Below are 27951 nucleotides of genomic sequence, written 5' to 3' on the forward strand. Positions count from 1 at the left end.
GAATTCACAACAACCAAAACCAGGATTTAGCTTGGAATCAGTGGGCACCAATCACAAGGAAACTGAAGGAACACCATTCCCATGACTCCTCGGGTGCGGGAGGAATGCATAGGGAATTCAGCAAATAGTCTATTCACATCCTCATCATCCATGCTCTTGCAGTAATTACTTGCCATTATTCATGTAAAAATGCGTCCAATAGAACACAGGAGACTAAGATTTTATTCTGATGGGGGCTTCTCAGTTGTTAATCAAGTCTTCTTGTGGGATGATTGTGACAGTGGCAGTATCTTCGGGAGACCCGTCAACAGATGTGGCCAGAATGTGGCTACCACTCAATATCTGGAGCTGGTGAGTCTGCTGGATTTGGGCTAATTGCTCAGGTGTTGCATGGACTACCTGGAAATCCCCATGTTCAGTGCAGAACACCTGGGCAACAAAATCAAAAGTCAACAGCTGGCCATGCTATGATACACAATCCCTGCACTATAAGTAGGATTCCGTGTTTTCGGAGTTTATTTTTTCGTCAAATTCAGGGGGTTTTTAGTTTATTTTTTTCCGAAAATTCGGAGCTTATAGGAGTTTATTTTTCTTTAATTCCAAAATCTTTGAAATTTGGAGCTTAATTTTGCAGTGCTTCTTATGAAAAATAAATAAATAATATCCGGGTGTAAACATATGGTAGATAAAGAAAAATAAAATGTGCTATATCAATATTTCTTCAGCTGGATTTGTTGTTCGTGCCATTGCCATTGGCAATACTAATTTGTCCTACGGCAAAAGTTGCACACATCTGTGACTTCGATAAATGTCGATACTTTAAAAATTAACTCCTGGGGCTCTAAACTTGTCAAGCACAAAGTTGGGGCCGAAGTTGACGGAGCGTGCCGATTGGACTACCACGACGATGACTTTGCGCTTTTGCCGCCAGCGTCCAATCGGCGCGCTCCGCGAACTTTCGGCTCCAACTTTGGGTTCGACGAGTTTAGGGCCCTTGGAGGTAGTCACTGGGAAGCACGTATTCATCCCACCCTACTCCGTGCTACCCCGCGGCCGAAAGAGGTGGAGTGCTAAAGGATATAATAGGGAAGTTTCAACTGCCCCTCTTCCAATTTTAGGCAATCTCTGTAGTCCATAGCTTCAAACGTTACAAAAAGACAACCCCTCCTTTATCTTAAAACACAAATATAGTATGGCCCAAACTGGAAACCAATACTGAGGCTTTTGTTGTGACCCAAACGTACAATGACATGTCGTGCTGAACCTTGACGAGATAAGCGGTAAGACCCCTTTTGTAAATGGTACGAGATTTGAAAGATAAATGTGGTGGCTTTTTCCCAGGACCATCGACCCTGGGTGCTGATCAAACTTAATTGTAAAATATAGTTTACTTGAGAGGGGAAGGGGGGGGGGGGGAGGGTGCATTAGCACATCAAAATTCTGAGTTTATCGGATAAATCCGAATTGACCAAAATTTTACCTGCGGGTGTTTTTCGCAGTTTTTCGGAATTATCCGAAAACACGGAACCTTGAATATAAGTCACTGACAGGACAGACTGAAGTAGCAGACTGAACATAAGTGCCAATCTAATCCACACAAATTATGCATTGCAAAAGCCAGCATCCTGATGCTGGGGGCACACCTCATGCTGGGGGGCACACCAGTTTGTAAGTATTGAAGGGGTTAGCTCGGGTGAATGTGATGTGAACTCGGGTGTTTCACAGGGCTCGGTTCTGGGTCCCCTGCTGTTTTTGGTATTTGTTAATGACCTTATCGAAGATTCACCTGTAAAGGCCAGATTATTTGCCGACAATTGTGTAATATATACTGAAGTAAATTCAGTTAATGATCAAATTATGCTACACAAATATTTGTCCGAGATCATTGAATGGTGTGTTAAGTGGCAAATGTCATTAAACCTAGACAAGACAGTATGTATGATGATCACTCATAAACGACTGCCGTTAGAATATCTGCACTGCTGGACGAAAAAGCACTAAGCCGAGTATCAGAATTTAGGTACCTTGGTCGTACCACAGCTTCAAAACTAAGTTGGACAGTGCACATTAACAATATACCGTATTTACTCGCAGAATGAACGCACTTTTTTTTCCGAAAAATCGATGCAAAGTTAGGGGGGGCGTTCATTACGCGAAGTAAAACTTTTGCCTCCGTATTCACTCGCATAATGAACGGACCTTTTATCGTGAAAAATCGGAGTAACTTCTTATCTCTGCGCGCCGCGCCTGACCCCGTCTTGTCGCCTTTCGCAAGCTGTTTTGTTTGCTTAGGCGTTGCTTAGGCGAGGGCTCTCCGCTTACCTTTCTTATCTCCTTGCGCGCGACGCACGACCCCCCCCCCCCCCCCCCAAACCAAACTGCGCTGTGCAAAAAAAAAAAAAAGCTCCTTTTTTTTTTTTTTTCCTTTTGCAAGCTGTTTCGTTTGCTTAGAGGTAGGGATGCCGCGAACTTTTTTCGAATCGAAGTTTCGATGATCGAATCAAGCGGTTCGAAAGGTTCGAAAGATTTCGATTTTTCGAATTTTTTATATCGTCAAATTCGACGGAGGTCGAATTTTCGAACTTGTTAAGCTAAGAATTTCAACGCTTTTCGAACCGTCGAACTTATTACGCTAAAAATTCGATCTTTTTCTAACTTTCGAACTTATTGCGCTGCAAGGTTCGATGCTTGTCGAACTTTCGAACTTGACTGACCAAAAAATTCGATGAATTTCGAACTTTCGAACTTATTTATCAAGAGAATTCGAAAAGTTTCGAACTTTCGAATTCTGAAAAGTCAGAAGTTCGACGAACTTCGGACTTTTAGGGTAAAAGTTCGACGTTCGTCGAACTTCGAAAGACCGGCGGACGGTTTCATTTGATTTCAAGTAGTGGTGTACATTCGTAATTTTTTTTTCTCGAACTTTTACACGCGGTGCTGCGTTCCTTACGAAAGACAATGTCGTTTATTTCAATGTTCTGGCATGCTTAGGTTTAAAGAAATAAATCCCCGAAGGGGCGAGGAAGGACGACGGGTTTTTGACGATTATCGTTTGTGCCAGATTTGAAGCACGCTGCAGCCGGAGCTATTTATGGTAGATAAGTTATACTTTTTTTTAAGAATGATCTATGTATAGCCTAGGTAAGTGCCGTCTTAAGATGTGATTATTGTTATTCAACGTGAGTTTCGAAGAAATGTCCAAACATGTATCTGCATGCAATTATGACCTAAACTTGATATTTATTTTCGTCTAAGTTGTTTGAGGTACCGCATTTAAATTAACACCACAGACAGTACATATCATTGCCATCTGCAGAATACAAAATAATATATTCATTGTTTTTTCACGTTAAGAAATAAATTAACTCATGGGAGAAGATTTCTAATAGAGTTCAAGTTCAGCAAGTCCTTAAAAGAAAACTTTTTTTTTTCGCTTCACGTTCCTGGGACGTGTTTCTTTTAGCCTGTACACATTTTGGTAAAAGAAACTTGTTCCGAAGTTCTGAACCTCTGAATATGCAAGAATAGAACACTTCCGACAAATTCTTGATAGTTTTTTTTTTCTTTTTTTTTTCCTGCTTTTTATTCCCGCATTTATTCCTTTTTTTTTTTTTTTTGTTACTATCGGCACAGGTGTTTAGGTCGAAAAGACAGCTTTGAACTTCCGAACCACTAAGCATGTGACGAGCAGTGTCTTCTGACAACGAGTTTCTAACAATGAACATCTACGCAACCTTTTATGCAGTGAAGAGCGACATTAGCTATACATATGCATAAATAATTTCAGATTAAAATAAGCTCGACCACGCCCTCTTTCCCCGTATTGTTTTCTTTAACAGTCCGAAATACCTGCAAGGGGAAGGAGGCTGAAGCACCCCCCCCCCCCCCCTCCCCCTTCGCTACCCTCTTTCCCCCGTTTTTCCTCTTTCGACGCCACTTGTATGGTAGAACGCTCCTCGACCTCGAGTTGTGTCAGCTTGTGTGCTTTTAGCAAGGCGATTCCTCCGTCCCAGAAAATAAACCTCCAGGACAATTATAAACTTCACCGGATCGGATTACTACCAGCGTGCAAGGGGTGGCGAGCTAGTTTGCCAGGTCGCTTCAAGGTTTTTCTGAGCCTCAACCTCCTGCTCGCCCCTGGCCGTTTCGAACTGGATGAGTCTCGTAAAACAGTGTGTTCGTGCAATCACTACTGCGTGATGCAGGTTGAAGACCCCCCCCCCCCCCCCCCCCCCTTCCCAGGGCTGGCGGTCCCAATCCTGCACTGGCAAATATTCTAGCACGTCCAGGACACTCGTCGTCTCATTTAATTGCCTGACCAACTTCGCAGAATCTAGATATCACACCCTAACTTTTCTAAACTTGATTTTGTGAAAACCAGTGAGTCGTGAAAACGTTATTTGAAACTGAAACTGTGGAAAAACTTGAAAATCGGACTTCGAACTTTGAAAACTTGGATTAGAAAGAAATTCAAAATCTTCGAAGTTTTTTTTTTTTTTTTTTTTTTTTTTTTTTTTTTTTTTTTTATAACGTTAAAAGAGAATCGAAACCTTTGAACTTTTCGAACTTTATGCAAAAATAAATTCGAAATCTTCGAATTGTTCGAACTTCATGTCTATAAAAATTCGGAGCGTTCGAAGTTTTCGAATTTTTTTTACAAAGAATTTCGAAATCTTCGAATTTATCGAACCTGAAGTAAAAAAATAATCGAAATATTCGAATTCGAAATTTTAGAAACCGTGAAAGCTTCGAAATTTTCGTATTCGAAACACCGCTGTGGTCAAAAGTTGCGAATTTTTCGAAATCGAACCTTGGTCGGTACGAAAATATCTAAATTTTTCGAAATCGAACCTCAGTTGGCTTCGCAAATATCAAAACCTTTCGAAATCGAACCTAGGGTGGTTCGCGACATCCCTACTTAGAGGGCTTCTCCGCTCCTCTTTCTTACCTCCTTGCGCGCGGCGCGCGACCCTCCATAGCCAAACTGCGCTGTACAAAAAAAAAAAAAAAAGAAAGAAAAAAAAAAGCTCCTCTTTGTTTTTGTTTTCTCTTAGTTCCGTTGTTTGTTTGTTGTTGTTTTTTTCCTTTTGCCGCCTTTCGCAAGCTGTTTCGTTCGCTTAGAGCGCTTTCTTTCTTACCTCCTTGCGCGCGGCGGCGCACGAACCCAAAGTCCAAACTGCGCTGTGCACAAAAAAAAAAAAAAAAAAAAAAAAAAAGCTACTCTGTTTTTTTTTTTCTTGCTTCCGTTGGAACTTTGCGAATTTTTTTAACGCCTTTTGCAAGGCGTTTTGTTTGCTCACGCTGCCCATGCATTCGCGACCTCGCTGCACCAGGATAAAAAAAGTGCGTTCATATCGTGCGCGCGGGGGAAGGGGGTCAAAATTTTGACATCCGAGTTGGGGGTGCGTTTATTACGCGAGTGAAAAAAAAGTCGAAATTTTGAGAACCGACTTGGGGGTGCGTTCATTACGCGAGTGCGTTCATTGTGCGAGTAAATACAGTCGGAAAAGCTAGTAAGCGACTAGGATACATCAGGCACTCTCGTAAACTCGCTTCCTCAGAAACAAAACTCACAGCATAGAAGACACTAATAATACCTCTACTAGAATATGCAAGTAAAGTCTGAGACTGGCATGTTAAATATCTCATTTCAAGTCTGGAGAAAGTACAACGGCGTGAGTTATGTTTTGTTTTCTCTTGCTACAGACGGCTAGACTCAGTGTCACCTTTTTGTAATAGGGCAAATCTACCCATTTTTCAATGCAGAGGAAGCAGAAGCAACTTAATCTCTTTTATAACATAATAAATAACCCGGTTCTTGTAAATAAGCAACAGTATATCGATGAGAGCATGTCGCGTATAACCCGCAACAAGCATACTTGGTATGTGACAGAACGGAAGTTTTCCAAGGACTGTCTTAAAGGGATACTGAAGCGAAACTTGAAATACACCTATTATGGTCAGAAATAGGTTTAATATGATCAATGATATCCGTAAATCATAATCGGGCGTTTGTATTTTGAACGGATGGCTATACTTTTCACCCTGAGGAGCCCGATTGGGAGCGCGCTCTAAAATCAGCCATCGGAGAGCGCGATGCGTCTTGGGATATTGGGCGCATTCGTGACGTCACTTGTGCCAGCCGGGAAAGGCTACGGCGTGGATGTTGTGGTTACGAGCGTTGCCACTTGGTGGCGCGTCGACGATTTACGACCTGTGACAACGTGGCCGTTTGGGATGTGCAAGGGCTGCACGCACGCTGCACCACGGCAAGTCGGCAACCACGGCACCACTGAGAAAACCAGCTCTGAGGTCGGATTCTCAAAGCGAACTTACGTAGAAAAAGTGCGTGCGACAAATTTGAGAGAAAACCCGTATTCTCGAAACGAAATTGTCGTAACTTTTGCGCAGGTTACGACAGAATCCTACGACAGCTCCGCAGCTTTTACGATCAAATCGACATGGCCGATAGCGTCGTTCAGTTACTTGGTAGCGACGACCAAAGGACATTTATTTTTCTACGTGCTCTTCTCGTGCGTCCCGACTTCAACCAGCAAGAAAAAAGGAAGGAGCACTTGAAACAGGCAACGACGATCAAGAACGCAGGATCCACAAACACCCGAGAAGAGCTACAACAGCCAGGATTCTACCGACCAAGCGAGCTCGGCAGAATATAGTAGGCCTAGCAGCAACACTGACTCGGCGCACCGTTCCTCCGGCGGTCCTTGGCCAAGACCGGCTGGCCTGCTGAATGAAATATGCCCGCGTGACCCTTGTGGACCCTTCCCGAATGAATAGTTTGATCCCTGAACTAAGTTTCAGAGGTCAATCTTTTCCCCTTGTCATCTCCATCTCCTTGTTTTCCGAGACAGCGGTGACGAACGCTGTCGTCGAAAAGAGACTCTCATTGATTCTATCTCCTTGTTTTGTGTGATAGAGCTCAAATAAACGCCATACGGATTACCTTTGCAACACGGTATGTATACTTTGTTATTAGTATGCCATTTTTATTCTGACACGACGCTAGGTCACTGTCGAGCTATAGCAGTTCGTGGGAGCTATGCGATTGTCGGTCCAACCTTTCTTTGCCGAGTGTCATGTCAGTATCAAGTTGCAATCGTAAAAGATTGGTCCAGAAGCGCTTACCGAAACGCGGTCTAACAGAGCGAATCCAACACTTCGATCAAACGCGCGTGTCCGCTCCGAGTGTGAACAGGTATTTGCGTGGCTCTTGCTGACACTCTCGTAGTTCAAACATCTTTTTTAACGTCGGCTCGCAACTTGCAGCAACTAATACAGGCCGTGCCAGAAGCACGCTCGGGTCGTGTCGTGCATAGAGCCGCAACGAGAACGAGCTCACTGTGGCCAACTACGCTTTGGCTTTCTCCGCCAAGGCTTTGCCAAAGCGTTCAGGCCTAGGCTAATTCTGCCGGCACGCCGTATTGCCGCAGAACGGCGCTGCTCCTATGCCACAAGTGATGTCACGAGAACTTCCCACCATCCACCAGATGCGAATTTGAAATCGTTTAATTAAGTTTAAAATTAGTTCTCCTGTGTTTTACAGCGCGATATTGACATTTCCGAGGTGGTGCCTGTCCCTAGCCCATATTTATGCAGAAAGATCGGCGCTAAAATTTTGTTTCCGCACCCCTTTAAGTACTCATTCTTTTTGCAAACAGCGCGAGAATGGAACGAGCGCCCAGCACATGTCGTGACCGCTATAACTCTGGAAGAATTTAGTTTCCTTGTTTCAGATTTTTGCCAGCAGTACCTAAAGTTGTCATTTCATCGTTGTGTTGTATACATGTTATTGATCTGTGCATTTTGAGCATGTATTTCTGTGATGTGCAAATCCGCTCGTATCTTGGTTTTGTGTAGGACTGATAGTATTTCAAATAAATAAATAAATAAACCAAAGAGCTGTAATATCATGCAAGAGGTGCAAGCCTTCCACTCCCACACTGCAAACTCTTCTCCTGAGGTAGAGGAACATACCTGTCCCTCTGGGACTGTCGCTGCCAGCTCAGCATCTTCGCTGGTTCCATCTTCGATTGTTTGCAGTGAAAATGTGCAGAACTCTGAAGCCTGAGGAACCAGTTCAATGCTGTTAATGCTATCATCCGAGACATCACTCGGCGGAACACTAGATGTTTGTGCTGTGCTGGAGGATACCTCCAATGATGAGGTCATCACCTGGGCAGAACAAAAAAAAGTTGTGGGCTGTTACAAACAAAAACAGTTTCATGCAATTCTGGAAAAGAATTTTGGAGCTTATGGCCAAACTAACAAAGGCTATCTTGCACAACCCAGTGAAGGGCTGAAGACTAATTTAGATCACCTGGGGTTGTATAAAGTGCAAACAAAACTTCAGTTACGCAGCCCAACCTTAGCTGGAATTCGAAACTGCCAAATGGAGATTCAAACAAAAACAGACACAAACATGAAATCTTTCCAGAACTATCTACACAGTTCCGGTGGTAATCTACATCTTCTCGACCTTTTGGCTTAGATCGCATGTAACTTGAACCTCTGTGACTAAATTTGCTTCACGCACCATGCAACCAACTACACGACATGCTTAACTCCCTCAATATTTCGACTTCATACCACAAACAAATCTGACCTAGTATCATTCAAGGCCATGTAGACTGGCCTCCAGATTAAGGTTAGGAAACAAATTTTATCACGGTAGTCATCATATACCCCCCTCAGAAGCCACTGCTCTCAGCAAAATGCCGAGCAGATTTTTAAAAAAAAGGGGGGGGGGGGGGGGGAAAGAGGTTGCCCCCTCCCCCTCCCCCCCCCTAAGCCCCCGAAAGTCAACTTTTTTAATGAAAAAATTTATATTCACCAGCCAAAAGGCGAGTTTTCAGTGACATAGCAAATATCGGGTCAACAAAATAGATCTGGGCAACATTTCGGCCGTAACGTGGTATCTCAGCAGACCCCGCCCAAGCCTGACCCATAAATCTGTCCCTGGCAAAATGTCGCTAGAACAACCCTCACAATGCACCTCTGCATTCCCTTTTGTCCTCACTTGTAAGGAAGCGCAAAACTCAATGGGTAGAAACTTTGCTAACACCTGAAGTCCTGATAATTTTTTGTGTGTCAGTGTGTCCAAGGTTCAGCTCCATGGCAATTAGACTAACCATCATGCATAACACTGAAACCTGTCAAGCCAGACACCCCCCCTAACTTGGACACCTCCTGAAGTAGGTAAGGCACGCTGAGCACCGACATAGCACATGTCCCACAATGAACACTATCATGGCAATGTTAGCCTACGTGAACACAGCAAGCAGGTCGATCAAAATGCCACTCTCTGCACATGAAAGGGAGGCATGAGGAAGTTAAGAGAGATTGATTACATGTACAGCCAGGCTCCATTCACCCCAGCACCGCAGTTGGTAAACAGCCTACCCAACGTTTTGACTCAACGGCTTGTACACGAGCTCGAAGAGTAAATTTCTTCCCGTCACACGAAAAAATGTACCCTTCCAAGTCATTTCCTCACCCCCTTTCTCGCAGGCAGAATCCTCATTCATTAAAAAAGGGCGGATTTCCAACAGCCGCAGAAAAGGCAAGGTAGCCATTGCTACGACTAGAAGTTGCCGCATTTGTTTACCTACCGCATCCTCCAATCGAAGCATGCTGCCATGACGTCACTGTAACCTTCTGCATGAGGAGCAGATGAACTTGTTTGCCAGATATGAATGTTCATAGCAATGTTTCCACTTTCGATGTGCTAAACTCACAATTGAGCACTGCTAGAATCCACGCATGCATCTCTACAGACATTAAAACGTCAACTGCAAATTTGAAAAACTACATCATAAGCAATTAAATCAGGGCACACGGTTGAAACAAAGTGTTGTTCAGAGCAGCTTTAGTCCCAATGGAGTGTAGCGACATTTCTGTGTATAACACTGAAGATGCGTTACAGCTTGATAAATAGAACATTAATATTTGGCTTCTGTGCACATAACTACCGCATTTACTCGAGTAATAGCAGCACTGTTTATGAAGAAAACATGAGGGTTCGCTTTTCCACGGAGCACGCAGATTGCCAATGACCGCGATCGACAGCATAATTTCAGCGGTTTACAGGACAGAGATAACGTCTCCGCGCGAAGATACCATCTGTGAAGATTGCATTTTTATGGAGACTCGTGTTCTTGATCTAGTTATTCACTATGTTATTTATGCGCAACGGGATGATTGGCTGTATATGTGCTTTGCGGAAAAGCAGACGCAAGGGCCTTGCTCATAAATAGTGTGGCTATTCCTCGAGTAAATATGGTAGACACTGCTCATGACTGTAGGTCAACTGTCATAGGAACGTTTTATTTTAAGTCACAATGTTTGTCAGTAAAATTTTATATCAACTATAAACATTTTAGCCTTCAGCATTAGGAACTCAGAAATATTTGTGTTAACCAACGGTCTAAACCACTCCGCGAGGTAGAAAATGGGAACGACCGTGTTCAGGTACAAAGTCACATATGTTCAGTTGAACAATGGTACTTGACGAATGGGCTTCAACTGAACACAAAAGAGATGGTAGAAATAATGAACAAAGGTTAGGGCGCAAACGAGCAGGTGGTGGTTAAACATTTTACTAAAAAAAAAACGAGGCTAGGACGAGAAGGGACGAAAAAACACAAAGTCTCAAATATTTTAGACTTTGTGTTTATCCGTCCCTTCTCGTCCCAGTCTCGGGGTTTTTAGTAAATCAGTAGAAATATTTTCTACCAGGAAGAAAAAAAGCTTGGTCTTCGAATATGCCCTATTTCGTGAACAAATATGGTGAGAACTTCGCATTCAAGATTTTGGTGTTTTTTTTTCAGTCCGAATTGGACTTCCACTCACACGTTACTCATACTGTTAGCCAGGGACTGCACTGACCAAGCATAGTTTTACGGCCGATGAAACATTTCTTTGCTTCAAGTGTCTTCTAAACTTCTATTGTGCATTTGCGAGATCGCATCTCAAATTTGCGTCAATAGTATAGAAGTTTGTCGTCTTGTCATGCAGTAATTTAGTTAAAAATGTTCCACATAACTTTATACCATTATGTAAGATGGATATATTGGCTGCCGTCACTTTACAACTACAATTCTCTCTTGGTGGGCACCCGTCTGTGGTCTCTGCACGACAGAAGCACTGCAAGAAATTAGCATTTCCTGCAAAAAATTGTGCATGCTTCTGTTGGTTGTGTAGAGTTGTTAGTGAAAAGGTTTTGTGCACAATCTAGGCAGACCTCCAAGTGCCAAGACACTTTTTATCCTGATGTGCAGGCCATCTGCTCAATGCCCAATCCCATTTTATTAAGAAAAACATTTTTGCTTGAATTTGTTGTTCTTTATTTCTTGTTTATATTTGTGGTTTTAGAGGACAGTGCACTGCTGCCCAGGTTGTTCAGCGGTTGACAGGCACTTCAATAAATATATCTAGCTATCTACCTCATAAAAGTGAATTAATATAAATGCGCCTTCTTGCCTTCTCAATGGTACCATGGAATATGAGCTCTATGCTAAGGGGGGCTTGGATGCACAAACCAACCCAACCCAAAGCACTTTCCAAGGTCAGTCTTTAATTCCTGCGCCTTTTCCAGCAAGTCCGACAACTTTGAAGAAAGAGCCAAAAACGGCCCCACCAATGACTGCAAGGAGAATTGCTTATTGTAAAATAGCAAGCATGTGTCCCCGTTGCAATGTATGCGCCAATGTCGCAACCAACCAATTCTGTAATGTTCAAAAAATGAGCAAAGAACATATCAAGCGCCCTTCCCGGACTTGTGAGCACACTCCGTCTGAAAAGTTCTACAAAGGGCTGTGGAAGCCATGGGTGGGAGAGAGAAAAAAAAGCCCCTTTTGTACAAATTTCGAGCGACAAGCTGACTGCTGATGGGCATGCAGAAAAGCATTGTTTCCGAAATACAAAAGTCTTGGGAAAAGAGAAATTCCTCTTCCTTCCACTCTGCAACTGCTTGCATTACACTCTCGCCCCTGTACCTTTCATAACACTGTGCAAAACTTGTGAGATGGATGGCCACTGTATCAGCCGCTTTTCCGAGCACGCTCCTGCGAGCTGAGACGCTCCCCCACATCAGCAGCTTCTCCGAGCTCACCGGTGCAAAGCAAAGAAGCCTGATGCACGTGCACGGGTGCAAGCAGTGAAGCCTGCCCCATCAATGGCCCCTTTTGCATTTTTGCTCTCCGACCAAATAAGCACCCATCCCCCAGTTTTTCGAGACTATCTCCAAATTTTGGGTGGGAGCTTGCTCATGATATTACGGTAATGTAAAATATTTATGGACAATTTGTGCATTACTTATGCTATTTTTTGCACAACTAAGCTACAAATGTGTTCTAAATCACACAGAAGATGGACAGTGCTGTGGATAAGTTCACAGCATCATCTTACTATGGTAAAGAGAGGCAGTAAGCGTGAGGGTCACAAAAAGGGGTACTATACTCCGTTCACTCTTAAAGGACCCATGAAACGAATTTTGGGCTGGAGCAAATCAATTTATATTGGGATTTTACTAATAGCACATCGTTCAGTGGGCCAAAAGAACAAAGGTAGAAAGTCAGAAGCCTGACTTTCGCAACAAAAATTTGCAAAACATAGCGGACTATTTCGTACCTCCTTCCCTTCGTAAACTCTCCGCCTTTTCACTGTGATACATCCGTGGACCCCGCAGCGCGTCACCGGGTTACTAGCCACCATAACCGGGCCCCCGCAGCGCGTCGCCAGGCCCAAGCGCACGTCACACGACACCGGACCTCACTTAATCCCTTTACCCCTAAGCTGACATTGCGGTGGAACCTACGCGCTTGCCGGACCAATCAGCCGCCTCCCTTTCATCACCTGACCTCATTCTCTGCGGGTCGGTATGCGCGAGAGAGCGTGATCACGTGGCAAGTGTGTGGCTGGCCCAACGAGCACGTAGCTTCCACAGCACTGTCAGCTTCGGGGTGAACGGGGTGGGGAAAGCAACTAGTCAGAATTTTGAGCGACGGGCTAATCTTCTAGGGGGACAATGGCTGTGTCCGGCTACACAAGCGAGGTTCCGAGCAAGAGGGGACTCCCCCCTTTCCGACTTCTTGAACTGTTTGGTGCAATGCGCGATTTATGAGTTGAGGAGGAAAGCTAAACAGGAAAAAGTTGGAAAAGCGTTTCATGACTCCTTTAAGCTGAAACTGCGGTGGAAGCTACGTCCTCGTTGGGCAAGTCATACGCCTCTCTTTCGCCACGTCATCATGCTGTCAGCCATACCAAAATGCGGAGAGCAGGGTTAGGTGATAAGAGGGAGGCTGCTGATTGGTCCGGCAAGCACGTAGCTCCCATTGCAGTCTTAGCTTGGGGGTGAATGAAGTATAGTGGTGCTGGGAACATAGATCAGATTCCTAGAGTGACTGTTGTAGCAGGTAAAAAGAGTGAAGTATTTCAGAGTAGCACAGGACACTCTCATTGCACATGCTTGGCACATTCAAATAAGCCTGGCACATAAAAACCACCACTTTGCAAGAAAAAGTATTAAAAGTGCATCATATGATGTCTTAAATAGTCTATCTAAAATGCCAAACCAGCAATCAGGTGGTCAAGCAAACAATGCAGTGCCCATCACTTTACCTAGATAACTTTGATATCACCTTATCCAACACAAATTTTCAAAATCTTAGCTGCTCTGTTGGCCTGCCTCTTATGGCTATTTTGAATTCATGATTTGAGACTGAAATTGAAGCAAAATGCAACTGCAATCGACTAAAAGAAAATGTGATACTTAGTTATATAAAGTGCAAGCATATACCATAAGTATAGATAAACATAAATTAAAGTGCGGCAAACCATCACAAAAATAAGGCTCGTGCCCAATAGTCGATAGAGCAAAGTGTCTATATATGCAACTAAACTCAGATTTTAACAGAGGTGTTACATACACCCTAAAAAAGGCAAGAAGTGTAGTTACCACCAACATTTACTAACATCGAGGATACTGCCACTATCACACAAGCCACACATTACACAGAGTCAAAACTCCCAAATATTTGACTAGAAAACATCATAGATCAGGTAACAAACACAAGTAACATGCAGCCAAAGAAATAAAAAATTTAGTTGATTAACGTAGAAGTTTGGGCTAGTTGGTAAGTAGACATGATAAAAACAAAACAGCGCAAAGACAAGGACGAAGTAGAAGAAACAACAGGACACAGCGCTGACCAAACAAGATCCGAACTTCTGGAGGCAGAAGTTTCCGGTGAATAAAAAATGTCTACAATAGAGGTACACCAACTTAAAGACGCTCTACCAATTTAACTTGGGAGTTCTCAAGCGTCTTGATTTTGAAGTGCATATATTCGAATTTGGAGGATCAACGTGCCAAATTAACGGAGGGCATCCGGCTTGCCCCAGCGAAGAACTGAGGATTAATCTCGACCAACTGGGGATCTTCTGACGCGCTGCTGTCTCGAGGTACATCTATCTATGTCAAATGGCAGACGAGGAACCCCTGCCCCTGTCGGCATTCTTATATTCAAGCAGCACAGTGACCTAGAGGCTTTGTTGACAATCATGCACACACTAAGGTGAGTTTGGCTCATAACTGTGCATCAATGCATGGCTCAGACCTATTCGGATAAGAATGAATGAGTGAATTCGGGGGCTTGGGGAACTCTAGCGGGTTCTCGAGAAGCCAATTTGAGAACCCATGTCTTTAACTTATAAGTAGCACTTCAGCTGCATGTGCAGAACTGAAGGTCACATGCTGCAGCAAAAGCGTCCCCGACCCCAACCAAACCCAAAACATTAAAAGGCGTGCAAACCAACTGCAAAGTACTCTCATTTTAACCAGTCAGCGGTGCTTCAAGTGCATGTGCATGACTGAAAGGTCCCTAGCCTACCAAACATTTACAATGAAGGTATGCTGACTAAAACAGTTAAGCTGTCATTCGTGGCTTGTGAACTACTACAAATAATCAGTTGCATTTATTAAAAAAGCTTGTAGCCTAAAAAGATTGTACCACAAAATGGGAACCATTGGAAACAAACTCACTTTGGTGTTTAGTGGCAAACCTTTCTTCTTTCGTCTAAATGCTGTACGGCACTTCGAGTCAATGTTCAGCTTGATCCGGTCCCAGTCAGCATTTGTAACCTCAAACAAGTGAGTTAAGTGACCTGGAGACAGAAAAACAAAACAGGCCCTCATGTGTGCATTTAAAAGCATGGTAACACTGCCTCACCTACGTCAGTAAGAAAAGTGCTCACTCATCTGCACAAACAGGCAGCTCATTTACCGTAAAATACCGGGCAAGCACCCACTCAAGACTTAGAGATAATCACGAAAAAATGGGGGATTGGCACTTTTCCGGTCATCAATTTTTCATATCAATGTGCTGTGCATATTTTTCAGATCTTACAAATTTGGGAATGGGCGCTTAGTGTGGAATGGTCGGATGCACAGTATTCTATAGTACACTTGTTTTTCTGCTGAGGGTGATATTGTGGTTGAAAATTTGAACATACTATTCAAATCTGCTTCCATAATTATTATTTCTTAATGCCTGAACAGTGTCCAAAATCATTGGGATGTAGATCCAAAACAGTACCAATATATAATGAAGTAAAATGGCCAAATATATTTGCACATCCTCAAGTCAGAAGGCTGAAGAGTTATCAAAAACAGTACCAATATATAATGAAGTAAAATGGGCAAATATATTTGCACCTCCTCAAGTCAGAAGGCTGAAGAGTTACTAAGATATTCTAATTCCTCACATGTGATTTTTAGAGTGATAAGAATTGACAGACACGAAACCTTGTACTAGGTGATCAATAGAAAACAAAACAAATAAAATTAAGCAATTATGTTTGTTATATCCAGGAAATATTTGTAGTGTGAACCACATGGACTAGTTGGGTTATGGTATACAAATAACATCTTGTTATTCAAGCAATCAAGTACAAAGCAGCTGAAGTTTAAAAGGACTTCTGGAATGAGAATAGCATAGCATATGTGCTCGAGTAACAGCCGCGCTGTTTATGAACAAAGCCTTTGGGTCCGCTTTCCTGCGGAGCACCAGGGATAGCAAATCACCGCGGTCAGCAGAAAAATGGCAGTGAATTTACGGGAAAGAGATAATGTCTTCAAGCAAAAATGCTATGTGCTCAGATAGCACTATTACGGAGGATCGCATTCTCAACCTTGTAATTCGCTGTGCTTTTTATGCAGAATGCAATGATTGGCTGTATGTTCTGCAGAAAAGTAGACATAAGGGCCTTGTTCATAAGTGCGGCTGTTACTCAAGCAGACATAAATGTAAAGATTTCGGCGGAACTCCGCCTGGTTAGGTAAGTATTAAGAAAAAGTACAACGTACACTCTAACCAATTTCTTCAATGTGCCCGACGTTTCGAAGCCAGCTCGGCTCCTTGTTCACGGGTGACTGTATATGGGCCCAAGGGTAGCAACCTGTCGTCGTTTTCTTCTCTTCTCTCTTAGCTTTGTTTTCTTCTTCTGTTCCTGTGTGTGGCACATTTTAGCCCGTGTATATAGCTGCTTGGAAGCGTTCCGGTGGATCGGTTCAGGTTGTTGCTTGTATTTTGTATGTGCCAAGATTCTATTAAGAGCCGCTTTCTCCAGTTTCTTTCTGTGTCGAGGATGGAGCTGCTGTCAAAGCCAATGGCGTGGCCGGTCTTCTGAGCATGTTCCGCCAGCGCGCTGCCTTGGATGTCATTCTTCTTAACATCATAATTATGCCTACGCAGACGTTCGGGAACGTCTGCGTAGACATAAGTATGATGTTAAGAAGAATGACATCCAAGGCAGCGCGCTGGCGGAACATGCTCAGAAGACCGGCCACGCCATTGGCTTTGACAGCAGCTCCATCCTCGACACAGAAAGAAACTGGAGAAAGCGGCTCTTAATAGAATCTTGGCACATACAAAATACAAGCAACAACCTGAACCGATCCACCGGAACGCTTCCAAGCAGCTATATACACGGGCTAAAATGCGCCACACACAGGAACAGAAGAAGAAAACAAAGCTAAGAGAGAAGAGAAGAAAACGACGACAGGTTGCTACCCTTGGGCCCATATACAGTCACCCGTGAACAAGGAGCCGAGCTGGCTTCGAAACGTCGGGCACATTGAAGAAATTGGTTAGAGTCTACGTTGTACTTTTTCTCAAGCAGACACGGTAGTTGAGATCCAAAGGTGATGCAAACATGGTACAGTCATAATCACTTTTCTAGAACACATGAGCGTGCGGCTTTTTCTGATGCCGCTTCTTGTTTATATTGTTTGTATTTCGTGTACCAGCAATTTGCATGTGCTTCGATTGCTGTTTTTATTTTTCCTTGCTTTTCAAAGTGTGCTTGTCACTACCACTCCCATTGAAGTCTTAACTTGGACTAATAGTATGTCGAATTAAATAAAATTGATGGCAACTAATCTAGTCACGTGGGCAACATAAAATGGCCCACTCGAAGGGTGTCCCACCCGCTGTATTAAGTACAACTGAATGCAAGAAGCTGCTCGCGTAATGTATGCAAACACTTCGATGACGACCGAGACAGACGCGCAATGATGAAACACAAAAAATAAATTGTGATGGTTTATCAAAAATGTCACTATCAAAAAAAAATCCCAATGCATTGTCTTTAAAGATTCTCATCATATCTCTTAGCAAGTTGGCATGGAATTTGCCACCTTGCAATAAGAAAGTATAAAATAACAGGGAAGATACAGGCGAACTGGTGAACTTCCTACACCTTGGAAGCCCGAGACCAAAGAACAAAAAAGGGGAAGACATGTGTAGTCTCCTTTTTCTGTTCCTCAGACTCGGGTTTCAAAGATGTAGAAAGTAGAAATTGATGTGATTCAAAAGAGCTGCCAATATGTGAAGAAAAAAAAAAAAAAACCTACGCAATTCGGAAAAAAATAAATAAGTAAATCTTACAAGGAAAAATTGCTTAACTTTCATCTCCTCAGAGGTCAGCGTTTTCACAGAATGCAAACCACAACAGAGTTTGGAGCACTTTCCAAACCAGTCGCATTTACAGAAATAAGCAGATCTTATAGAGCTTATATAATCAAAAACTATGATGCAGCAGAGAAACACGTCTGCACAAATGGGAAAGAAACGAGACTACTGTAAAGTTCCGAAAGAATGCCAGCCCCAAGAGATTGACCATCTCGTTTTTCTGGCTAAATATCTGTAACATAAAAAATGAAAGCCATTTACAACTTCCTGTAACGCCGAATTAGTGCGCAGCTCTTGAGGAGGAGGAGGGAAAGGTACTGAGGGTCACGTGTTCTCGGCGGGGGGGGGGGGGGGGGGGGGTGTCACGTGACCCCCCAAAAATATTGTTTGGTGAACAGCTGTTATCGCAAGACCCGCAAAAAACGTCCGGGTGCACAGTGTGACCTCTTGGGTTCCCCAATATCTCGGGGGAATTTTTGGACCCTTTCATTTTTTAAACTGGGGTAATGGCATCTATAATAATGAGACAAAAATGTCTGTATTCACCCAATTCCTCCCCAAAATAGCTGTCCATAGTCCAGATTGTGGGCTTTCAGATCAACGGGACAAAATTGGATGGCGAAAGATTGGCCGCCGAAAATTTCGTCCATACTACAGTTCGTAACAGGTCTATATGAATGAGACATGACGGTACTGTCCAAATTGTGCATTCTACCAAATTAACAACTCAGGGGTGGAACTCATCAAATGTATTTGGGAGCAGTCACGGGAGCAGCTGAAACCGCTGTTTTGGAGCAGGTTGGGAGCAGCTAAAACTACATTCTGGAGCAGGCTAGGAGCAGCTCAGATCAGTTTTCATTGCACTTCAGCTTGTGTCTTAGACGAGCACGGGAGCAATTTCAATAGTGCTTAGCAGCACAGATGAACATGAGAGGTTAGGAACCTAGGTAGATGGGATAACACATAACAGTGTAACAGATGCGAAAACTTGGAACTTTGTGAGCCTTAATGAGAGCCAAAACGCAAGTACCATACGTTTCTGAAGATAATGTACTTGATATTTTCTGAGTGGCTTTGAGCTGCTCAAGATGCAAACCAGCACTGCTTATCGCACAACTCACGTGCTCGACATAGTAATTATATGTACGAACCACGTGACGTGCATAACCAACGGACGTGCAGCTGCGTGGAGGAACAGGGCAACAAATTTCGAGTTTATCCTATTGTGCAACTCAATATCGAAGCAGCAGACTACGATTAACAGAGTTAGTGTATTCAAAGCGATTAACAAGAGCAAGGTTAAAGTACGCCGAGCAGATCTACCGCTCGCTGGACGGCAAAATTTCGGATCGGACAGCGTTTCCAGTTCTATCAAATCACAATTTATCTTGCGGGAATGCGGTTCCAACTTATAACGATTAAGTAGTAAACGGAATCTTTTGCTCATTTTTTTTTTCCACTGGTTGACTTCTGGATCCCGGGCCGCAGAGCCTCAGGCAATCTGACGCTTAACGACTCGACCTCACCTTGGCCGACTTGCTTAATCACTGATGGTTGAAGAATAACAATCCAGTCGCATGCAGGTGGTGTAGCGCTTGGAATCCGATCCCCGAGTTTTTAGGCGCGCTTCCGACTCGAGATACATAGGGAGAATAAACAGAACAAAGGATTGCAGGGCCGACCAAGCTAAACGTGCTCATTGTTGCCAGTCGAGTCGATAGAAACCGAAACCAAGACAAAATAAAATTTTTTTGGGCGCACGTTGTGCGATTTGGCGCATAATGGCGCAAGCTATTGGCAGTGGCGCAGTTTCCGCAAAATGGCGCAGGATGGCGCAGACAAATGCGTCTGGCGCAAAATGGCGCAAATGGCGCAGCCATTCCACCCCTGCAACTGTAGTAACCGTGCAAGAAAAATGTGAGAAAGCAGTAATGGTTCATCTGGGCCAGCAGTGCAATGCATTCATTACACAGCAAATGGCTGCTTACATCTGATGCCATAGATCATCAGAGGGTCCAGTCGCTGTTTCTTGTGTTTTCCTGAGCCGGAGATGTTGGAGCACGCCTGTGTCTCCCGGTCAAACAGGTGGTCCAGCAATGTCAGTGCCATCTTCTCAGGAGTGGTGCATGTCGTGTTAATGTGGAAGAGTGTGGTCGGACTGATGGGGCAACGCACCCGCACCTCGGGGTTGTTCTCATCTCCAAGCCAAGACCCATGAGGAAAATCGGCTGTAGAGGAAAGACCCTACATCAAAACATGAAACTCAACAAGGCTACCTTTGGCATCAAACAATACACAAAACACTGCCCATTCTCTCTTTTTTTTTTTTAATAAAACCTTGCAATTAGGGGGGCAGGGGGGGACGAAAAAATATCACAATGTTTTAACCTGCAAATAGTAAAAAATAAAGGGGAGGCAAAACAAGAATGTGTGACGGTTACGTTTATGTCCTAAATGCCTTCTATTGGCGTGGCGACGGCAAAACAATGTTTTCGCCCATATTGGAAGTGACGACAATTCAAGATGGCGGCACCCTTGCGAAAAAGGTCTATAGGAGAAGCAAGCAGTGTCCCAACCAATGCCGCTAGAGGGTTGCTGTTTTTTGTTGCCCCAGCAAACAGATGGGACTGTTAATTATGCTTCAGTCGAGCACACGGGACATTCTTTGTACCGATAAAACCATCCTGTGACACCAGCCAGGGTATATCTATGTGTGCAGAAATAATTAGCTATGAACAGAATGGCACAGAAAAGGCACAATTCTCATTCCATGTGCAAGAAGACGTGCACTTACATCAGGCCAAGCAAATACACTGGATAAGCACAACTTTTACTACAGTCCCTTTCTGGAAGTAAAAAGCAGTGTTTACATGAATGCGACTTCAGTGCATTGACTCCAATCGTCCTTCGAATGAAGCCGATGCGTCAATGTTTCCACTGATCTGCATCAAGTCCTACGCAAAGGTGGCGCCACGCCTTGTAAAACCTCAAAGTTAAGGGGTCCCTTCTTAACTTTCAGGTTTTACCCAGAAAAAACAATTTCTGCAAAAAAAGTTGATTTTGAAATATGCCATATTTACATCAACCAATGTCTAGAGAGTATTCCCAGAAAGTTTCATTAGTTTACACTGCATAGTTAATTTTTTTATAAATTATATTCGGTCCACCGATGCTAAAAAAAAAGGTAGAGTTTGGAGCACTTTGAATGCACTTTTCTTCGTTCCACTTTTCGGCATAAATTTTAAGAAAACTATCGTTTTCCTATTACACAATAAAAATTTAATCTTGGGTGGTTTTCTAGGATGGAATTTTGTGAGGAACATGCCTGACTGGTTAGCTTCTTCTACTTTAACATCCTTTTATGCTAAAACAAAAACTACCTTTATAAAAAAAACTGCAGATATGAAAAAAAAATTTGCAATCTTCTTATAGAGTTATACTTATGAAAAACAATGCAATTTAGCGATATAACTAGCTGGGTATGTGCTATGGGGATTATTATGACAATATTACACATAAAATTCACAATCTTTTATTTATTTTTTTTCTAGGTGAACACATTGACTCATATTGTAACATTCGTAACAAGTTTCAGAACTGACAGAGGACAATGAAATTTGGCAGGGATGGTCTTGCCACTCATATAAACTTCCACTGCAAATATTTTTTTAAACCAAGCAAGCGGTACAGAAGTTGACTTTTCTGGGTAGTGTCCCCCCTTAAAGCTGTGTTTCCAGCACCAGCCGCACCACGTTTTCCAGTGCTTTGCACGTGGAGGCCCTTTCGACTGTTTCGACGTGTGTAAAGATTGTGCCCGCTGTCTTCAATGCCGTGCAAGAAGTTATGAGACGCAAGAAACATTAAAACCCAAGTGCTTTAGGCTCCGAGCCGGGCTGCTGGGCCACTTTGGGACAGAGGCGACGTGCGTGAGCACGTCCTGGTGAGCGAGATCTTTCCAACCACTCTGAGGACGTCATTGCGCTTCACTGCACTTCGCCTCACCAAACATCGCCAACCACGACTGAACCCCGAGGCCGAAAGGGCCCTGCACAGGCAGGAACGGCACCAAGGTAGGAGCTGCTAGTTCTGCGGTACAATGCAGTGCTCAGAGCTCTCAGCATCAATCGTGCTTCTAGGGACTTCCTCGGATGCGCAAGTCGTAATTCACAAGGCTTGGATGGGGGCCGCCCTCACCGAGCAGCTCAGCTATATTCCGCTCACTTCCTAGGAGCATATGATTGTCCTTAGCAAGCACAACACCAAGGTTCTGAACTCGTGACCAAATTAGGGATGGTTTCAGTGCCTTACAGACTGCCACCTCACAGATTGTCTGCTAAAAACTTCCTGCTTTCACATCTAGGGTACCACCCACAACCGTACTAATTACCAGCAGCATTCAAATAGAGGTCAGAAGACAACAGAGTGCTCGTGCACCATAGGTGGTATGTGTGGTACCAGCTCAAATGTGTGCTTGGTCTTCGGCTCCTCAGTTCAAGACAGTTAAAAACTTTGTGGTCCTACTTGCCGAGTCTCACTCCTGCTCTATTGGAAATCTATTAAACCATAAAATGAATGAACATTCATTCAGGGCAAGCAGCAACAGGTAAAGTTCTCTATACTTTTTTACAATTATAGATAACATGGAATTTACTAAACATTAGCAAAGTTACTAAATCAATCAACAGCAGATGTAACTTCCCCAGATGAAGCCAGTCTTGTACACGAATGGGGCTACATACCTGAATGTTGTATTTTTCAAGATTTAAGTCGAAGCTTCGCCAAACACACTTTACACTAGACAAATACTGGGTTGGGTGTATGTGCATGTTATACATAAACCCCTTAACCGTTTAAAGTTTTGAGGGAATTTCTGACCCTCAACTGCTGAACTGCTCTCTTCAAAACTACATTTGTTGCATTCAAAATTATGTTTCTGCCACAAACAGAATGTGAGCAAAATTTTTAAAAAATTCCGTGCTGCTATCTGTTGGCAGAGCTGCAAACTAAGCCATGAGCGAGCCTGGTTGATCCCAAACGGTTGAGCTTGTGAACCGGAGAAAGCAGACGAGCTACACTCGTCTTGAACAGTCTGGGGACGGCAGTCTGGGGACTGCCCAGGTAAGGCATGCAGAAGGAGTGGAAATGTTGAGATCTCGGTATAATATGTCACAATTCCCTCCTCCCACTGAACACAATGGGAAGGAGGGGCTTCAGCACTATATTGAAAGCACTGTTGAGGCTACTTGGTGCATCAGTCAAAAATATAATTTTGATATTCATGATTCTGGAGGCCAAATAAAGACAATTTATATGTTTGTTTGTTTTGTTTTTTTTTCTTCTGAAATACAGAACTGTTTCAGTTTCTCTTTAAACGAAATACAAAGCAGTCATCCCTAAAATGTGTACCTGCATGTCTAACGTCAACTAGCACAAATATTGGCTGTCAAGTGTAAGCGAATGTACTACTTTGGCTACTATCACTGGCAAAACACTTTTTTTTCAGAATCTGAAGCCTATACATAAAGCTGCAAGTGGTTTAAAATAGTATTCCCATATAAACTAAAGCAGCTTTAAGTACCTGCACTTTGTGCCCTGAAAGTCATCACTCTTGCCGTGGATCAGTGCAACGAAATACTGAGCAAGAGCCTTCAGCTGAGAATATCAACAAATTCTGCTTGCAAATTTGCATTTGAATTTCCACCAAGAAGCTACCCTGTGCACAGCCACAACAAACCTTCACCAATGAAGTCGACTTGCACACATTTTCCTCAGAGGCATGGTTTCTGCAAGTAGCTCTCATGGATAGGTATAAATAGAGGCACATTCATTAGACTTGCCCAAACTCATTTTAAACAATTCCAGGAGCATGCTGTTGATTGATTGAAGTCATTACCTTCAGTGTTCAGGGTGATCAATGTTACACTCGATCCTGCTGCAAAAGTGGTCCCTGGTTCTTCATCCAAAGAGACAATCGTTGGAGAGCCTACACAGGAATTTCAGTTATGCAAATACGCAGGCATTTTATATGCAAGACAAAGTTCATAAGGATAGAGTTCTGTACCTGCAGAGCTGCAAGAAAAACAAACTGCATTTTAATACTTTTTGTAGGTCAACAGGTTTTTTTTACGATAGCGCTAAAAAACTGTAAAGTGGAAGCCACTCTATTTACCTTGGAAGATGGACGTACCTTGCAATACTAGAAGGAACTGTCGACACATTTTCTTTCACTGCTGTCGAGAGTATATCAATCTTGTCTTCCAGAGTTTGGCATTGCTCATTTAAGGCATCTATCCTACTCTCTAATGTTTCGAGCCGGGAAAATATTGTCTCCTTAAAAGACTCTAACAAAACCTGAAAAAAAAAAAAAAAAAAAAAAAAAGGAAATGATTCATACATTTATGTTTTCGGAAGACACTTCTCAAGAATTTGTGGAGCAATTGCCTGTTATCTCCTTTTCTAGATATGTCTTTATTTGAATGACCTACAGCTGTCTCAATTACCATGACTTCTCTTCTGTATGAATACAGTATGAGACCAGTGGCGAATTCAGAGAGGGGGGGGGGGGGGGGGGGGGAGCGGGGGGGTCTGGATGTCCTGACTCCCTCTCTTGAATTCCGAATGTGCAAAATCTTAAGGCAATGAAAGGGGTGTGGTGGGGGGTGGGGGGCTTCTTAAACATCTGATATGCTGACCCCCCCTCCCTTGGTAACACCTGTATCCGCCCCTGCGTGCGACCAACTATTCTCAATCTGGGTTTGAGCCAAACTTGCAGGCCTGGGTGCCTTCATGTGCGTTCTGCTTAGAGCGGTGACATCTGACAATTTTTTTTCTCAACATTTCTTTTTCTTTTTTGTTCTGCAGCCCAGTACAAGCTCTAGGCTATGGTGGCATTTTGCTACCGGCTATTTCTTTGCATTTTCCCTGTGAGCTCATGCCGCTGGTATCAGGTACTACATAAAATAGCATCACCCTAAAGAGAAGGACATTGAGGCACCCTAAGCAGAGCTCAAAAGATGCACTATGCTCATGCGTCACCACAAATAAAAGAAAGTTCGGTGAACATGTCACACACTGCATGAAGTAGTTTATACAAAATATGGTTGTAAGAACTACATAGACTTTGTACAACATTGTATGCACTGTCTAGCAATACGTCCGACGGAACCCGAAATAAAAATTAAAGTGACTTCCAACGTAACTTTACCCCAAGGTTTTGAGTTACTTCCGACGTAACCTAGTATGAAAATTAATGTTCTGTCCGACGTAACCGAATATGAAAATTAAAGTTAAGTCCAACCAAACTCGAAATAGAGTAAAGTTACGTCCGGCGGAACCCGAAATAAAAGTTAAAGTTACGTCCTGTGTAACCTACACAACCTATGCGTATATTTCGCTTTACGGCTCATACATGACGTAAATGCAAAAATATTGTGAATTATTACTGTGTTACGTCCGATGCAGCATTCGTGAATTGGTTAAAAACTCAACTTTATCCGTACCTTCAGCTTTGTTGAAAGGGCTGGAGTGTGTTCCTCGCACATCCAGGCTGCTGAAGCTGGGTGGGTTCGATGCCCGTCAAATACATCTTTTTCTTTCTTTTCTTTCCCCTCCTTTAAAACAATTTATTGCATTTTTTTTTTTTTTTTTTAATATGAAAACACTTCTTGCTATCTTTGCCGTGTTTGTTACACCTGCTTGTAGCCCTTACTGGCTCAGGCTGAGAGCAAAGTTGATTTGGCTAAAGGCCGAGGGTCTATTGTCATTTATACACCCTGGCAGCCCCCTCGAAACAGCTCTTTATTTAAGACACTCTGGAAGCAAACACTGCCAAAGCTAGTGCGCGTGGAGACTTGAGTGGTATGTGAAGGTTGTGCCAGTTTTCAACAAGTCTGCCGGAAACCCTGCTGCTGTAAACAGCGGGTTTGTATCACATTACCATTCCATCTCTCTTAATAATTGCTTCGAATGTCCGCCATTCTCAGAAAACGTTGCAAGAAATCGTCTTAAAGGAGAAAAAAAATTGCCCTAAAGAGAGGGAAAATACGAGAAAGAAAAAGAAAATATTGCGACGGGCATCTGTACCTGGAGGTACCAATGAGTCGCGATTTTAACCAACTAACAATGCTGCAACGGACGTACAGGCTCGTTCACACACTTGCAACCTCTTAAAACTGAAAGCCTTCGGACCTCTTAATATCTCTTATGACGAGAGGACACACTGGCGCCATCTATTGAGTAGCAGTGTAAACTTGGCGGTCCGGCATATTTTGTATTTCTCTCGCACATTATTCCTTCTTTCTTGGCCCGAAAATTTTTGGAGCGCACCTCTTAGGCGCCCGTTTCCGGCTTAAGCGGTGTCACCGTCGGCGTAACCGCGTGGTGCATTATGGGTAAATCTCCCCGCTAAATTTAGCGGGGAAGTGTTAACAAGCTCCCCAGTAATACACGCGCCGTTCGAAAAGGGTGGCTCGAGCGGCATGAGCTCTCCGCGGAGTGCGTATAGCCATTTCCGTCCGAAGTGCACTCCGGAGTGCGTATGGCTTTACTCTTTCTTTTTTGAAAGTAAAATGTAGGGCTGGGCAATTGATTGATTAACCTACCGATTAATGCTTTAATCCCGACTATTTTCTTTTCACCGGTTAATCAGTAAAACTTTGACACACAAAAAAAATAATATTACACGACTTCGCTATGCAGAAGTGGACGAATGCACCTGTATGAAGGGCAAACTTTAAGTTAAATTTTAGCCTAAAGTAAAATATAGGGGCAATATCTGGAACTCCTGAGAAGTGCAGAAGGTTGCATGTGTCCCGGCCACTCCAACGGCGTTCAAGTCTCCGTTTAGCGCAGCAGAGACTATTGCAAATATTCAGAGCAGGTCGCTCTTGCGGAGAATATCAACGAACCTCTTTTCCTCATGCAGCTGAAGTAATAATCTGCGAGTGTGAGTGCCTTTGAACATCTTTTGAATCACACATCGAGGTTGATTCAATATTAAAATTGTATATGCATCGCGCTCTTGAGCTCCATGTTCAGCAAAAGCAATATAAAACACACACACAAAAACATTAGTCATTTTTGGCCGTTTTCAAAGATTATGCTTGAAAATTACCAACACCGATTAATTGATCGATTAAATGGTGGCGATTAATCGGGTTAAAAATTTTAATCGACGCCCAGCCCTAGTAAAATGGAGTGCGAGCTCGTTCTGTGACCATGTGCTATGAACAGCGCAGTACCGAATATTGAAAAGCGAGTAGATTCAGCAATTAAAAGAAACAAAGACTGGTACCAGTCTGCAGCGTATGAAGAGAGAAAAAAAAAACAGACAGGTCGAATAATGAAATCGATGATTTGAGGGCGCATTGCTCCGACCAGGTGCTGGGCCATTCCTTGTGCTAATTAATGGACTTCGGTAAGCAACAACTTCTAAGAATTACAGGTACCCCCTCCATTCGCTTCAAGGTGACACTGAAACATCGAACGACGAAATGCACGTTTACAAAGAGACTGCTAGAACATAAACAGCAGTGAGGGAAATTTGAAAACTTACACTAAGAGGCTGGTCCATGTCGCCAGTTCGTGGACGTTTCGCAACTCTCACGCAATCAGACTCTTCACCATTTGTGATCATGTGATTAGTGCTGTTGGGGTGTTTCATGATCCTGACAAACAAATGACAAAAACAATACATTTAGTGCCTCTAATCTGACTTCACGCTTGTCGGCCCATTTTCACGGTGAACAAGAGACATGGCGACCCACATACCTCTAAACCCACAATGCAAGGGGAAAGAAACCTTACGTTGATTGGTTGATGATAATGCCTCTACAGTGTACTAATTAGTACACTGTAGCACTAGACTACGAAAGACAGAGCAAAAAGCGACGATGGCAACGAACGATGACTAAGAACGAGACCAACGAGACTACCGATCCGTGAACAAGACCGAGAATGGCGA

The 27951-nt window shown here is 43.3% G+C and overlaps 1 protein-coding gene across 5 annotated transcripts; it reads right to left on the reverse strand.

Moving 5' to 3' along the window:
* Positions 1–201: 201 nt before the first annotated feature.
* On the reverse strand, positions 202–27951 carry LOC8033709 (protein BANP). Of its 5 annotated transcripts, none has more exons than XM_002405407.5 (9): positions 27795–27951; positions 27544–27655; positions 24178–24341; positions 24052–24059; positions 23884–23973; positions 19979–20218; positions 15062–15183; positions 7996–8193; positions 202–429 (listed from the first exon to the last, which is right to left on the reverse strand). In XM_002405407.5, exons 2-9 carry the CDS (start codon positions 27649–27651, stop codon positions 241–243), a joined length of 1119 nt encoding a protein of 372 aa, XP_002405451.1. In that variant the 5' UTR covers positions 27652–27655; positions 27795–27951; the 3' UTR covers positions 202–240. The 5 variants fall into 5 exon arrangements, with proteins under 5 accessions (XP_002405451.1, XP_029827828.1, XP_029827830.1 ...); XM_029971968.4 differs by having other exon boundaries at positions 24160–24341; XM_029971970.4 differs by having other exon boundaries at positions 27759–27951.

This window comes from Ixodes scapularis, unplaced genomic scaffold (assembly GCF_016920785.2).
Source record: "Ixodes scapularis isolate PalLabHiFi unplaced genomic scaffold, ASM1692078v2 PGA_scaffold9__187_contigs__length_104089568, whole genome shotgun sequence".
Taxonomy (NCBI): Eukaryota; Metazoa; Arthropoda; class Arachnida; order Ixodida; family Ixodidae; genus Ixodes; species Ixodes scapularis.

Coding starts and splice junctions, on each gene's coding strand:
- LOC8033709 (XM_029971968.4), bottom strand. CDS start 27,651: ATGAAACACCCCAACAGCACTAATCACATGATCACAAATGGTGAAGAG. Junction 20,219..23,883: donor GATCACCCTGAACACTGAAG/GTAATGACTTCA, acceptor TTTCCTCTACAG/CCGATTTTCCTCATGGGTCT. Junction 430..7,995: donor CGACAGTCCCAGAGGGACAG/GTATGTTCCTCT, acceptor TTTGTTGCCCAG/GTGTTCTGCACTGAACATGG.